Below are 14,963 nucleotides of genomic sequence, written 5' to 3'. Positions count from 1 at the left end.
ATACCTAACTCACAGGGTGAGCCGAGCTCAGGTTATGCATGGCCAGGCCGATTGCTTGGTGGTATAGCTACACTGTGTCATAGATTATCCCTCCTCGTGTTCTATATTGAACAGTTCAGAGGGATCTGTGTCTGCATTCCGGTATGAAGTCGACCTCTATTGGATAAAACGAAGTTCTCGGAGACGATCTTTCAGTTTCCAGACAGACTGGCGAGAGGCAACGTTCATCCCTGACAGTTGACATCTATAACTCAAACGATGGGTCGCCATCGATCGGTCCAAGTTGGCGAACAACTAATCAGGTATCTCTCAACGGCTTGTGCAAATCGTTATCCAGCACAGTTTCAACACAGGCTCTTAAAGCAAACAGCAGGCTATAATCCCTATTTTTCACTGCTCAAAAAGCATTCATTTGCGCCCAGGCTCCCAGTGTACAATAGAAATAAATACAGCCCTTGTAGCTCAACAGCTTAAAACACGAAATCAAGGAGAAAAGGACGAGAGAAAAATTGAGAAGAAGAAAAAAAAAAGAAAGAAAGGAAGGTTGGGGAGGGGGTTTTTACCCCCTCAAGACCCAGAGCGCAGCTGCTGCAGCATCCATTCAGCCGTGGTCGCCATCTCCCGCGCCTCGTCCAACATGCCAACTGTGCCATCAACCTGACCTATGCGCTGATACAGCTGGTCGAGGACAGCCAGAAGATCTGTCATGTAAAGTGCCATGAGGTTTTGTATGAGCCGCAGGTGCATTTCGGCTCCTTGGATCTTGTAGCGCCCAAACGAGATCTCGCCATCCACCAGCGTGAGCTCGCCCTCGCTCTCGCGCTGCGGGTTCCCACCGCTCGGATCTCCGGGGAGCTGGGGCGCGCCGGTATTCGCGGCCGCCCTGACCTTGTGCTGGTGCACCAGCAGGCAGCCGCACAGGTCGTTGCAGATGTGGGGGAGCCGCTCGGCGATGGTCGCCAGCAGTATCGAGTGCTCCTGGCAGGCGTTGCAGACCTTGCACGACAGGACCTTCTTGCACGCGTCGACGCCGGTGCCGAGGCAGAAGAGCAGGCAGTCGAGGTTCTTGTCGGTCTTGGGCTTGTCGCCCAGGCGGTAGCGGCCGAGGCGCTCGAGGATGCCGGCGAGGGTGGTGAGGCACTGGCAGCCGCCGCCCGGGCGGGTGAGCCCGAGCCGGGGGAAACAAATCTCCTGGTCCTGGGCAGTCAAGGGGGAGGGGTCCTCGGGCACTGATAGAGAGGCTGATGTTGTGGAAGGGGCGCGGGCGGACGTATTGGGCGGCTGGGAGAGACTGGGTACGGGTCCTGGGGTCGTGCTGAAGCCGGAGTTGCTCAGGGTCCCGTCGACGGGTGAGTTCATACTGCTGAGGCCAAAGCTCGGTGATTCCGCCCCGTTGAGATCCGTGAAGTCGTCGAACCCAAATAAGTCACCAGACCAGTCGGTGCTGGGAGGTCCGTCTGAAGGGTGACCAATATGTGCGGAAGCGGTCTTGGTCGAGTCTGGGGGAGCTGAGGACGAACCGTTGATATCTGGCCGTCTCCCATCCCCGTCCTCAGCATCCCGACTCCGTCGTGAAGGGCCATTTACACCCACAGTCGTTCTGCCATGCTGGGATGTGGTCGAGGGCCTGTCGTCGTCGGTGGTAGAGGATTTTGGCGGCACAGTCTGCCGGTGCCGCCGCCTGGTGGCCCCTTTGCTTCGGCCGGTCCTCCTACCGTTTCCGTAGCCATCACCCTCCGGGCCATAGACGCATTCAGCAGACGAGGCCAGGCAGCGGCTACACCCGCCACGTTCGCCACTGCACTTGAGCTGTATCTTAAGGTGAGCCTTGATGGTCCTGCCTAGGGATAAGTATGGAATCACCGGGGCCGGCGGGACCTACCTTGCGGGCACGGCAGAGTGTGCATGCCTGTGATCGCGGTCAGCAAGGCCCGACCACCCGTGGTGTGGATCGTGGAGACTTACTAAGAGAGTATATCCCCGGGCATCAACACCGCTCTCTCGGGATAGCTCCACATACTCCGCTTCTTTCAGAGAGTTGTTGTACCGGAACGTACCAAACATGGTCCAGACAGCACATACCAAGGTAGAGAAGACAAGGATTCGGCAATAGGGGATACTAGTTCCCAAAAAGATCCTGCCTGCATAGAAAAGGCGTTGCGGGGTACGTAAGCAGCGCAGGCCGTAAGTAGGATCCGATTACTAATGTGAGAGCATGGGGTCTTTTTTGTCTAATGTCTCACCACGGAAACATGATCTTGCTGAAAACGAACCTTGAGAAAATGTCATGTCACAGTCTCAGGAATCTCTTCATAGGTAGAGTTACACAGTTCCGGGTACCCATTTGGACATTCCCTGATAATGCGAATAAAGATATTAGGTACACAAATCAGGGTTAAGTTACCATTGTGTCTGACATGAAGGAACCGCGGCGCCGGAGCCACCCGGGATCAGTATTTGTGAATGCCGGCTTTAGGTTTACTGACATGTTGCACACATTTTGTGGACGAGGCTCCTGTGTCTGAGGGCTACTAACTTCTCAATATCAATGGACTACAATCGTAGGTTAAAAATATCGGACTGCCCTGCGCCTTTGCCGCCCACAGGTCGAATTTGTCTCCTGCGCAAAAGCTTCCAGCACCCCGTAGTAGGCGGGATGCTTTGTGAAATCCTCAAACCAGAGTAGAGGCTCACCCTGTCCGGGGAAGGTCACCGGAACCCAGCTGAACGGGTCATAAAAATCCCAGATTGTGACACCCACACAAGCGTCGACCTGGACACAGGCAGCCACGGCCTAGATCATGGCCATTTAGTACCGACGAAGAATAAATATGGAGAGGCACGTCGACTTACATCATGATAGCCTTGCTTCTGCTGCTGCAAGTTGGTCTCGTTGGCTGGTAGATTAATGCGCACATCCAGCTCCGTCAGGGCCACCTCAACCCCTGTCTCAGCATACTGCTCCATCACTGCCACTTGTTCCTCAAGAGACGGCGAGCGGCCCGCGGTGAGATGAGCCTGCATGCCGATTCCGTCAATCCTGATTCCCGCATCCTTCAGCATTCGCGCGATCCCAGCCGCTGCTGTGGCCTTCGGACCAGGCCGCTCGAGGTTGTAATCGTTGTAGTACAGCTTAGCATCCGGGTCCGTTTCCGAGGCCACCTGGAAGGCAAGCTTGATATAATCCGGTCCGAGGGCGTTGTAAAATGGGGACGGCCTCCAGGTTCCGTCGTCGAGCAGAGCTTCGTTGACCACGTCCCACGCGTAGCATTGTCCCTTCCAATGGCCCGCCACGTTGGTGATGTGTGTCGTGATGACCTCAGCTGCCTCAGCCGCTGTCCAGTTCTGTGCCTCCACCCAGGGGGCGAGCTGTGAGTGCCACACGAGAGCATGACACCGCAAGATCTTGCCGTGCGACTTGGCAAGGGACGAAACAATTTCACCCTCGGTAAAGTTGAAGACGCCTCGCTCAGGCTCCGTGAATAGCCACTACAGTACCTGCGTCAGTCCTCTGAGCCGGAATCACGTGGGGTTTGCACTCACCTTTTGGCCGTTGGTCGGGGTCGTCTGGCCAAATTCGCCGTTGTCTGCGAATATTGCATCGTATTGAGGGTAGGCTGCTTCGTACCCAGCGCGCTCGCGCTGTCCAGGCGAGTCGGTCGCGGAGCCAAAGTATTTCAGTCCAGCCTTTTTGGCCCAGAAGTCCAGCTGTTCCCGATGCCAAAGGCAAAGAAGCAGCCAACAACTGCAGGCTGACAGCAGTGAAGTACATTGTGTGCCTGGCTGGGAACTTGGGTTTTGGAATGATGAGGGAGCGATCTCGACCTGCCCGTATGAAGCCCAAGCCTGATCTTATAAGCTCGGGGGTGGCGAGCCTCGATCGCGAGCTTTATATAAGCCCTGAGTGATCCTACACCCCAAAGTCTACTAGTCAGGATGTCCTGCCCGTGGCCAGCCCAGGGTGTCCAAAATGACCATACAAGTGAGGGGAATGTGATCCCTCCAATACCAGGGCCTGCTTCACTGTCATTTCAACCGCTTACCAAAGGCTCGGATTTGCGTTCCAAGGTCCAAAGTCTCGGCGAAATGGGCCGGGGAGAGGTACATGTCATCGTACCTACTCAGATGTCAACAGACAAATGTACAATCCCCGCGTTTCCAGGCGCGTTCCTGTCTAACTCCACACATGCATCGGGTAATTGACATGGTCACCGACTATGTCTGCGCTACCGACACATTGGTTTCTGCCTATTGAAAGCGATTTGGCAGGTGAAATGTGAGAAAGGCGTGGCGCGCACTTGGCAGGGCCATCTCTTTTAACCGGCTCGGCGTCTAGGTTGAACAAGTAGCTCCAGCATCTCGTCCTTTGGTGCGATGTGTTGGATAACTAGACTATATCTTATATACAGTCATGCTTGACCCTTTCATACAAGGAACCTGGGGTAATGTGAATGTTGAACCACCGTTATGGAGATCGCTGCGAGCTTCACAAAGTAGCATCCATACATTGAGACCTGACTAGTTAGAACTCAAGTCTTCATTCTCGTCAACTAGTACTCTTGGCGAAAGTGTTGTTTTCACAGCTTTACCCTCACGCCATGCGTATGGGCCGTTCAAAGTGCGTTGCACCACTTTGTAATACAAGGAGAACCCGACCTAGTGAGTTTGGCTGGAAGGGTCATAATACATATAAATCAATCTAGTCCAGCCTTTCTGTACCTGCACATGAACAGGGCTGCACCATTTGTCCTAACATTTCTAGGAGACATACTTTGAGAGTCTGACATAAATCAGTTAGTCGCTTTAAGTTCAAGAGGACTGGGATGTATGGATACTTACTCGATCAAATTACCATCTGGGTCCCTGACATAGACACTTCGAATCGCCCCGTTGGCTCCAGTTCGGTCGACCACCTGCTCGCCCTCGAGTACCTCCACTCCCTCTTTTTGAAACCCCTTTACCAGTTCCTCAAGATTCGAGTCCTCCTCAATCAGAAAGCAGAGGTCTGCCGTCCCTGGCAGAGCTGTCATGGCCTTGGGCTCAAATTCCTTTCCTTGTTGGTGCAGGTTGATCTTTTGAGTGCCGAACTTGAGGGCATGGCGCTGGTTCGACGGATCGGACGGCGGTGCGAAAGTCTCATGCTTCATCGCGAGGAATCTGCCATACCATTGGATTGTCTTTGGTATGTTGGCACAAGTGAGAACCAGATGGTCAAGAGACTTCACAATAGCCAGTGGTTTCGACATGGTTGGTCAAGTTGTGTCCGGAAGATTGATGTGGAATGATAACCGTGTCGGCAGTGACGAACTGTGCCAAGGAAGCGATCTACGGGGAGTCGAAGACGTACACTGTCGTTTGGGCCGGCTGCTAGCATCAACTCAAATCCTGAAAAGCCTAGATGCTACGGTACTCTCGGTCTAAGGCGCGCCTCCCCGAGATCGGAGAACAGACTAGACCCTGTGTAGCACAATGGCGTTATTGAAGAAGCCCTTGCTGTGCCACATAAGCCATTGTATTGGATCCTCGAGTGCTACAACACGATAATTGAAGACTGCGAACTGAAACACATTGTAAGCCATCTCTGATGGCTTGCATACCGGAGTGGATTGCTGCCGAGGATGGCAAGCCCTGTCATTTATCCGGCCATTCCAACTTTAGTACAGTGGCCCCTCTTTCACGTCTATTCCAGCGCTTCTCGTGCCAAAATGTCCCGAGGGTCGCGTATTGTGGTGGAAAATTACGAGCCTGGCTCTACCACAACAGCACTTTCGCGTTCCCTTGCGCCGGCTGAAAGATTTCATGATGCGGAGTCCCTACTGGATGCGTAACACTAGTAATATGCCATGCGACTTTAAATAGCGGGGACTCTGCCGACACTCACTTCTAAGGGGAGCTGTTTGGTCATGACCTCTGTCTAGGTGCTTGGAACTCGGCACGAATACCCATGATGGCGCGACTTGAAGGTGCTTATCGGCTGATGCTTTGGTTCAGCAGCATAGCAAGTGCTGCATTGATTGAATCGTCCACGCTGCAGGATTTTTCAAGTCTGGTGTAAGAGCTCAAAACCCGAAAGCTTCTCATGAGGGCATGCAATGGTCTTACTTGCAACAGCGTCTTTGGTGACAGTTATACGGATGACGGACCAGAATATTACACACCGGAGCCAAGCCAGAACCAAGTGAGCAGTCAACTCGTGCAGGCACCCAAATCGTCGTTCAATTCATGCTAATGAGGTGCCAGTCCACTGTTACGTCTACGGGAGGACGAATCTGGCCGCAATATGTCCAACAGTACACCGGCATAAACCTTTACGATTACGCAGTGTCTGGAGCAGTATGTGACGCTTACTTCTCGCCATCGAAGCGAAACGGAGTGAAGCAAGATCAACTGCCGTACTTCTTGAAAGACAAGGACTGTGTCGGTGACGCCGCACTTGCTATTCCTAGCAACGAGACGATCTAGTGAGTAGTCCACGGTCGACTATTAGGAGGCTGCTATGGCAGCAAAATCCAGAAATTGCAGTTTGCTGACGATAACGTCAACAGCGCAATCTGGATCGGGACGAACGACCTCGGCCCCTCATCTTTCTTCACAGACAACCGCGCTGACCTTACCCTGTTGGACTACATCGACTGCGTCTACGAGCAGCTTGATGCGCTCCACGAGGTCGGCGCGCGCAACTTCGTGCTCCTCAACCTCGCGCCGCTCAACTATGCTCCCATGTACGCGCTCCCCGAGAACGGCGGCACGATCAACACGACATTCTGGAAAGACGAGGGGGCCTACAACGCCAATGCGACGCAGGTCAGCGAGAAGATGCGCCAGTACGTCGCGCTCGTCAACAGCATATACAACTACCGGACGTCGGAAGAGGTCCAGATCTCGGACCGCTACCCGGAAAGCTCATTCACCGTCTTTGACGTGCACTCATTGGTAAGCACCGCAATTCTGGCTCTTGCTTGTTCTGCGCCCTCGTCAGATCCATCATACTGACGCCTCATAGTTGAGCGACATTTGGAACAACCCTGCCTCATACCTCAATGGAACTGCGCCGGTGAACGTGACTTCAACCATCACTGCGTGCGGTTCTGCCTGCAATGAGTCTTCGGTCCGAGACAGCTATCTCTGGTACGATTCGCTGCACCCGTCGGAGCAGACCGATAGAATAATTGCTCGTGAATTCGTCGACATCGTGGCTGGAAATAGCACTTGGGGTCGGACGTGGAAGTCACCCAGTGTATAACGGTGCAAAGGCCATCCGGGCACATATGATTATGAATTAATATACGGATGCTGCAGCCTCTCCTCTAGTATTCTTTCTGTACTAGGGCATATCTGTCTAGGATTCGACCGTCCACCAGATTCACGCATACATATGCGCCTGACGACTTGGGAGTAATAATTTCCTGGATATAGCTGAGCCCTGACTGGATTCCAAGTAACCGGAAATCGGGACCTTGGAATGTAAGCAATCGATAAATGGCTTTGGTGTAGCCTCTAAGCCCCCGTCATAAGCACAAGTTGCTCATTGGAATTCAAAACCTTAAGTGCTTCTTGCCATTATCGATGCCAATATCGAGAAGTCTGAACAATTCAAACTATTTTCCAAAAAACATTGAAACAAATGCAGCTGTTTTGGCAGGTGCGCAGTCAGTCTTGTCTAGGTCAGCATGGTAAAGCGGCACCATAATAGACGCGCAACCCATGATCTGTAAGGAGGTCTTCCCAGTGGGCAAGTGTTTCGATGCTCTTGATTTGCATGGTCCTTAAGTCTGGTGGCCCACATTCGGCCCACCCCCTGATTCGGCCCACGTTTCCCACCAAAACACTCACTTTTCAAAGACTTATATCTCCACCAATTAAATATATGTATTAATAAGGATTTGTCTAGGGCTATAGTTTTACAAACTACATATAAAAAAAATCTATATACTATATACATAGCTTGAATAATGATATATATTTATATAAACCTATCTGTTAAGGTTTGCACCTGTTACGGTTTGGGCTTTGCCCATTGTGATTAGTCAGCGGGCTTTGGCCCTATAAGAATAGGCTTTAGCGCGGGTGCAAACGGGGAGCGGATCTCTTCCTCTGCACTTTAAATATAAACCTTATTTAGGCACCTTATAATAAATAACCTAGGGTTAGCCTATAATATATATTTAAAGTCCTTTTATATTATAAACTTATAATATAATTATATAAAACTTAATATAATAAAACTTAAAAAGAATAACAATAGCTTATTAAGCCCTTCTTTATCTTAAGGAACTCTTATTTTAAAAATACTTAATAACTTAGCTAATAAAGATAAGGGCTAAGTTTATAATAAATAAGGAAGTAATTAGCATTAAAGGGGCTTAATTCTTTTATATATTTAATTAACTAAAAACTTTTTATAATTAAATTTTACTTTATATTAATTTTATAAAGATATTTAAGGAGTAGTTAAAAAGCTTCTTAAAAAAGATTTGCTTTATGCTTAGGGATTCTTTTAAATAAAGATATGCTAAGCTTAGCTTAATTATATTATAATAACGTTATAAGAAGGAAATAATAAAACTTTTTATTTAATTTAATTAATTAACTTATATAGCAAAGGCTTAAATTTAACTAAATAAATATAAAATATTATTAATAATTAATAGTTTAACCTTTATAATAAAATTTTAACTTAATTATAAAAAATAATTAAATATATTTAAGGCTTTTTGCTTTATTTTATAGTAATATAAGGGTATTTTTAACGTTATAGCAAAAAAGAATAATACTTAACCTTAAAATAATAAAGCAATAAATATTAATATTATAATAATCTTAATAAGTAAAGTTAAGTATTTTATATATAGCTAACTTAGCTATTATAAGTATAATTACCTTAATTATTATAAGAAAATAAGGATATAGTTTTTATTAATTAAGATTAATAAGGAAAAGGAGTTTATTTAAGGGGGTATAAATTTTTTTTTATAAGGTAAGGCTTAAAACTTATTAACTTAATGTTAATTTATATTACGGTTTAGGCTTTGCCCATTATGATTAATTAATAGGCTTTGGCCCTATAAGAATAAGTTTCGGCGCGGGTATAAACGGGGAGCAAACCTTTTCCTTTGCACTTTAAATATAAACCTTATTTAAATACCTTACAGTAAATAACCTAAAGCTAGCCCATAATATATATTTAAAATCTTTTTATATTATAAACCTATAATATAACTATATAAAACTTAATATAGTAAAACTTAAAAAGAATAATAATAGCTTATTAAGCCCTTTCTTATCTTAAAGAACTTTTATCTTAAAAATACTTAATAACTTAATTAATAAAAATAAAAGCTAAGTTTATAATAAATAAAAAGGTAATTAATGTTAAAAGGGCTTAATTATTTTATATATTTAATTAGCTAAGAACTTTTTATAATTAATTTTTACCTTATATTAATTTTATAAAGATATTTAAGGGGTAGCTAAAAAGCTTTTTAAAAAAGGTTTGCCTTGCATTTAAGGACCCTTTTAAATAAAGGCATATTAAACTTAGCTTAATTATATTATAATAATATTATAAGGAGGGAATAATAAAATTTCTTACTTAATTTAATTAATTAGCTTATATAATAAAGGCTTAAAATTAGCTAAATAAGTATAAAATACTATTAATAATTAATAGCTTAATCTTTATAGCAAAAGCTTAGCTTAATTATAAGGAATGGTTAAATATATTTAAAGGCTTTTGCTTTACCTTATAGCAATATAAAGGCATTTTTAGCGCCATAGCAAGGAAAAACAATACTTAACCTTAAAATAATAAAGTAATAAATATTAATATTATAATAATCTTAATAAGCAAAGTTAAGTATTTTATATATAGCTAACTTAGCTATTATAAATATAACTACCTTAATTGCTATAAGAAAATAAAAATACAGCTTTTATTAATTAAGGTTAATAAGGAGAAGGAGTTTATTTAAAAGGGGCATAAAATTTTTTTTATAAAGTAAGGTTTAAAAGTATTATTAATTTAATATTAGCTTAGGCTTAAAGCAAACTAACTATATATTAATTAATTTAGCATTATAAAAACGCTTAAAATTTAGGAAATCCTTATTAATAAAATAAATTACTTATAATTAAGCGTTAATTGCAAATTATATAATAAATCCATGATTTTAAGGTTTTAAGTAAAGAAACTTATATAAAAGGCTTGCATAAAAGGATTATAAAAATGCCATTAATTTAATTATTAACTTATATTTAAATAATTATCTTTTATTAGCTTGCTTTAGCTAATACATTAAATTATAAGGGCTGGGGCGTGTTAATTATAAATAATAGGCTAAGCCTTTAATGCAATTAAAAGGCGCCAAGATATAATTAAATGGCTAAGCAAAGAGCGATATTTAATTCGCGATTAAATTATAGTATTCTTTATTTTTTATTATATAGCTACCCTTTAAGGCCCGTTATAAAGACCTAGAAAAGGAGGATATATTATGGTTTAGGCTTTGCCCATTATAATTAGTTAGTAGGCTTTGGCTTTATAAAAATAGGCTTTAGCGTAGGTGCAAACGGGGAGCGAACCTTCTCCTTTGCACTTTAAATATAAACCCCATTTGGATACCTTATGGCAGACAACCCAAGGCTAGCCCATAATAATTTAGGCTTAAAGTAAGCTAGCTGCATATTAGCTAATTTAATATTATAAAATGCTTAAAATTTAAAAATTTCTTGCTAATAAAGCAAATTATTTATAATTAAGCGCTTATTAATTATAAATTATATAATAAATTTACGGTTTTAAGGTTTTAAATAAAAAAGCTTATATGAAAGGCTTAAATTAAAGGATTATAAAAATATTATTAATTTAGCCATTAATTTACACTTAAATAATTATCTTTTATTAGCTTACTTTAGCTAATATATTAAATTATAAGGGTTAAAAGCGTATTAATTATAAAGAATAAGTTAAGCCTTTAATATATTTAAAAAGCGTTAAGGTATAATTAAATATTTAAGTAAAGAGTAATGTTTAATTTATAATTAAATTATAATATTCTTTATTTTTTATTATATAACTGCCCTTTAGGGCTTGCTATGGGGATTTAAAGAAGAAGGATATATTATGGTTTAAGCTTTGCTTATTATAATTAATTAACAGGCTTTAGCCTTATAAGAATAAGCTTTAACGTAAGTATAAATAGGGAGCGGATCTCTTCTTTTGCACTTTAAATATAAACCTTATTTAAGCACCTTATAGCAAATAACTTAGGGTTAGCCCATAACAGCACCTTATTATATAAGATTTCTTAATAGTTTAAAAGTCCTTATAAATAGTGAAATAAATTAATTATATTTTAAACGTATTTTTATTTTATTTTTATATTTATATTATACTTTGGAAATAAATATAACTATATTATTTTAAACTTATATAGCTTAAATAAAGTGGAAATATAATATCTTTAATAAAAGTTTATATAAATAAAACTATTTTTACTTATATAAGTTTAATAAAATCCGTAAATTTATACCATCTTAAAATAAATTATATATATAACTGGAAATTAAAAAAAAATGTTATTTTCTTAAATTTTATTAATTTATATAACATAATATTAAATATTATAAATTTTATATACTTTCTTTTAAATACTTATTTAAGTATATAAATAACTTATATAATTTATATTATATTTTTAGTTATATGCAAATTATTAAGGTATATTTAAAAATTAATTTCCAAAGTTATACCTTTTATATTTAATAAGATATAGGTATTTAAATTATAAGGGTTTTACTAAATTATATCGTTTATATAGGAGTATATAAAGTACGGATGAATTTTAAAAATTTGAAATAAGATTTGATATATAAAAAGTTTCTGTGGCTTAAATTTCAAGTTTGTATATAATTAATTGGTGTAGTTGGATGGGTTTAAATATTGTTGATTTTGGTGGGAAACGTGGGCCGAATCCCCGGGTGGACCGAATGTGGGCCGCTTGACTTAGTTGGCGTTGGGATTCATGAGTTGCCCCTGCCCTACTCTCATATGCAATCAATCGTTCCATTTTGGCGCTAACGACCTACATTTGACACCTCACACCTTTTTTATACGCACTTTTTAATTTTACTTTAATTTATTTAAAATATATATAAAAAGAAAGCTGCTTCTTTTTTAATTTCATTTCTTCTCTTTGCTATTAAATTAAGTATATGGAAGAAGAGAAATTTGCATTTAAATTAAAGTTAAAAATAACTTAAGTTAAAAAGGAATTAAAAAAAAGGTAAAATTAAAAAGTTATATTAAAATCATTAGTTTTAATAATATAAATTTAACTAAATTTATTTAAAATCATTATTATCTTAAAATTTTAAATTCTTCTTTAAAATTAAATATTAACATACCTTATATATTTAATACTCCCTCTACCCTCCTTAAATAAATATTAAAAGAAGCAGAAAAGAAATAGCTATCTTTTAATATAAGGTATAATTAAATTAAAAAAGTATTTATTATATAAAAGGTGAAAATAGTTGAAAATGAAAGTGTGATGGAAAAAGGGTGTGAGGTGTTATGTGTAGGTCACTAGCGCCAAAATGGAACGATTGATTGCATATGAGAGTAGTATCGCGGTACAGCAGGGGTCCGGCTTGGTCTTACCGATTAGAGTAGGGAATGTGAGGAAGTTTCCCCGCAATATCACGTTACGGCTCCCGGGCGCGGCACCCTGTGCCGGAGGCCACTCCCGAGGCCGGGGGGTTGGTAGGTGCGTAATCAACTAAGCAGGCTACTTGAATGGCCCGTTTGTACGCTGCTATCTGTCTCACTTACCATGACCAGATTCATCGATTTTTAAGACACAGCTCAGGGTGGGTTGACTACGTAACGTAGGAGAGGTAACCTCTCAATCATTAACTACTTCACCATGTTGACCGGTTCCGAGGTTGCAAAGCACAAGTCCACTGACTCGTGCTGGACTGTGATACACGGCAAGGTCTATGATATCACAAGCTTCCTGGACAAGCACCCGGGCGGCCGAAGCATCCTCCTGAGGCAGGGCGGAGCCGTGAGTCCCACGCAGCACGAGAGCCGGTCAGAGCCAGCGTACTGACAAGCATGCACAGGACGCCACAGCAGAGTTCGACAAGATACACTCCCTGGAGATCATCGAGGACCTGCCCGATGGCAGCCTCAAGGGCGAGCTGGACCCCTCGACGGCCGCGTCCCTGAACGCCCCGGCAAACCCGTCCAAGGCCACCCCGGCAGCCGACAGCAAGCAGGTGAAGCCGCTGTCGCTCTGCGTCAGGGCGAGCGACTTCCGCGCCGAGGCCGAGAAGGTCCTCGACCGCAGGGCCTGGGTCTACGCCACCAGCAGCGCCAACGCGGGCCTCTCCCTCCAGGGGAACATCGACTCGTGGTCCAGGGTGTCCTTCCGGCCGAGGGTGCTGCGCAACGTCGCCAGCGTGTCTACAAGGTCGTCCATGCTCGGCAACCCTTCCCTCGTGCCCTTCTTCGTCTCGCCCATGGGCACGATGGGCATGTCGCATCCGAACGGGGAGTTTGAGCTGGTGAATGCGCTGGCGCGCAAGGGCGTGCACGGCATCACGTCGACGGCGAGCACCAAGCCCCTGGAGAGTATCAAAAAATCGCACGCGGATGAGCTGGATAGGATCGGTGGCGAGTCGACCAGCCCATCGAGGCTGTTCTTCCAGCTTTACATCCCGACGGACAGGGAAAAGGCCGTGGAGCTGGTCCGGAAGGTAAAACAGGCCGGATACAAGGGCCTCTTCATCACCGTCGACACGGCCGTGCTGGGAAAGAGGACGGAGGACAGGAGGAAGCAGGCCGACGAGGCGCTGGAGGACGGGCTCGACCATAGCACTTTCTCGACGCCCGTGGGCAAGGAGAACAACGAGAACGCCTTTTCCCCAGCGGTTGGCGCGCGACCAGTGCCGGGCCAGCTGAGCCCGATGGTCACCTGGGAGGACCTGGAGTGGATCAGGGAGGAATGGCCAGGGTCCGATCGTCCTGAAGGGGATCCAGACGGCCGAGGACGCAAAGCTGGCGGCGGAGAACGACTGCCAGGGCATCCTGCTCAGCAACCACGGCGGGAGACAGCAGCACACGGCCCCGAGCGCCTTGTCCACATTGCTGGAGATCCGCACGTACTGCCCCGAAGTGCTCGAGAAGATGGAGATCTACTTGGACGGCGGTTGCCGCGATGGGGCGGACGTGCTTAAAGCCTTGTCCCTGGGTGCAACGGCGGTTGGCTTCGGGCGGCCTTTCTTTTATGCGATGGCTGCCTACGGTGGCCAAGGAGTCGAGAGATGCGTAGACAGTAAGTGGGAGAGCCTGTCCGTTTTACCCGATATGGTTTACTGACTGAGTGTCATAGTATTATCCGAAGAATTGGCGCTTGGCATGGCGCTGTTGGGCGTGACCTCGCTCGACCAGCTTCGACCAGAGATGGTCAATGCCAGCCGGCTCCTCAACGAGATGTGGAGACCAGAGTTGCCCTCGATTCTGAGTCGATTGTAGTCGAAAGATTGGCGCACAGACTGTATATCTTAGAGCTTGTCTTTGTGTCCTCAATTAGTCCCTGTCTGTGCATCTGCCGCGTTGACGGCATAGACTCTATCCGAGCTCTTGCAACCTTGAGGCCTTGCCCTTTTCGTGGAGTCAGTAACAATTTGGATAGAGGTCCGCGCGAGCCATGAGGGCCATCGAGAAATGCAGTTGGCCCTCAACCAGTGTGGCATGGCCTATGCGCTACAATTCCTGAGCTAGATAGATATGATAGCTTTCCAGCCGCAGATGATCTGACAAAGGCCGCCCAAGTGAGATAGAACCGTCATGTCCCAAGAAACGCCAGGCTCGAAAACCTCACGAGGCTGTTTTTGACAGAGCTGAGATGACACACTTGAGTCTCAGCTGGTGCCATCATCTCCACCAGCACGCACCT

At 44.2% G+C, this 14,963-nt stretch overlaps 4 protein-coding genes across 4 annotated transcripts; 2 read left to right on the top strand and 2 right to left on the bottom strand.

Moving 5' to 3' along the window:
- Positions 1–567: 567 nt before the first annotated feature.
- On the bottom strand, positions 568–2,064 carry INS49_000200 (uncharacterized protein; the record flags this gene model as incomplete). The annotated part of the gene is made up of 3 exons (XM_043161038.1): positions 568–1,809; positions 1,883–1,909; positions 1,966–2,064. 3 exons carry the CDS (start codon positions 2,062–2,064, stop codon positions 568–570), a joined length of 1,368 nt encoding a protein of 455 aa, XP_043029544.1.
- Positions 2,065–2,566: 502 nt separating this feature from the next.
- Positions 2,567–5,246, bottom strand: INS49_000199 (uncharacterized protein; the record flags this gene model as incomplete). Its single annotated transcript, XM_043161037.1, has 6 exons — positions 2,567–2,794; positions 2,854–3,489; positions 3,544–3,708; positions 4,431–4,437; positions 4,772–4,780; positions 4,840–5,246. 6 exons carry the CDS (start codon positions 5,244–5,246, stop codon positions 2,567–2,569), a joined length of 1,452 nt encoding a protein of 483 aa, XP_043029543.1.
- Positions 5,247–6,079: 833 nt separating this feature from the next.
- INS49_000198 (uncharacterized protein) lies at positions 6,080–7,243 on the top strand (the record flags this gene model as incomplete). The annotated part of the gene is made up of 4 exons (XM_043161036.1): positions 6,080–6,178; positions 6,241–6,461; positions 6,546–6,933; positions 7,004–7,243. 4 exons carry the CDS (start codon positions 6,080–6,082, stop codon positions 7,241–7,243), a joined length of 948 nt encoding a protein of 315 aa, XP_043029542.1.
- A 5,683-nt stretch (positions 7,244–12,926) lies between these two features.
- Positions 12,927–14,847, top strand: INS49_000197 (uncharacterized protein; the record flags this gene model as incomplete). The annotated part of the gene is made up of 5 exons (XM_043161035.1): positions 12,927–13,067; positions 13,126–13,974; positions 14,045–14,339; positions 14,397–14,535; positions 14,844–14,847. The coding sequence occupies 5 exons, from the start codon at positions 12,927–12,929 to the stop codon at positions 14,845–14,847; spliced, it is 1,428 nt and encodes a 475-aa protein (XP_043029541.1).
- Between the last annotated feature and the right edge of the window lie 116 nt (positions 14,848–14,963).

The sequence above is a fragment of the Diaporthe citri genome (genome assembly GCF_014595645.1).
Source record: "Diaporthe citri strain NFHF-8-4 chromosome Unknown scaffold_1, whole genome shotgun sequence".
Lineage (NCBI taxonomy): Eukaryota > Fungi > Ascomycota > Sordariomycetes > Diaporthales > Diaporthaceae > Diaporthe > Diaporthe citri.
This window is presented reverse-complemented; position numbering and strand designations above follow the sequence as displayed.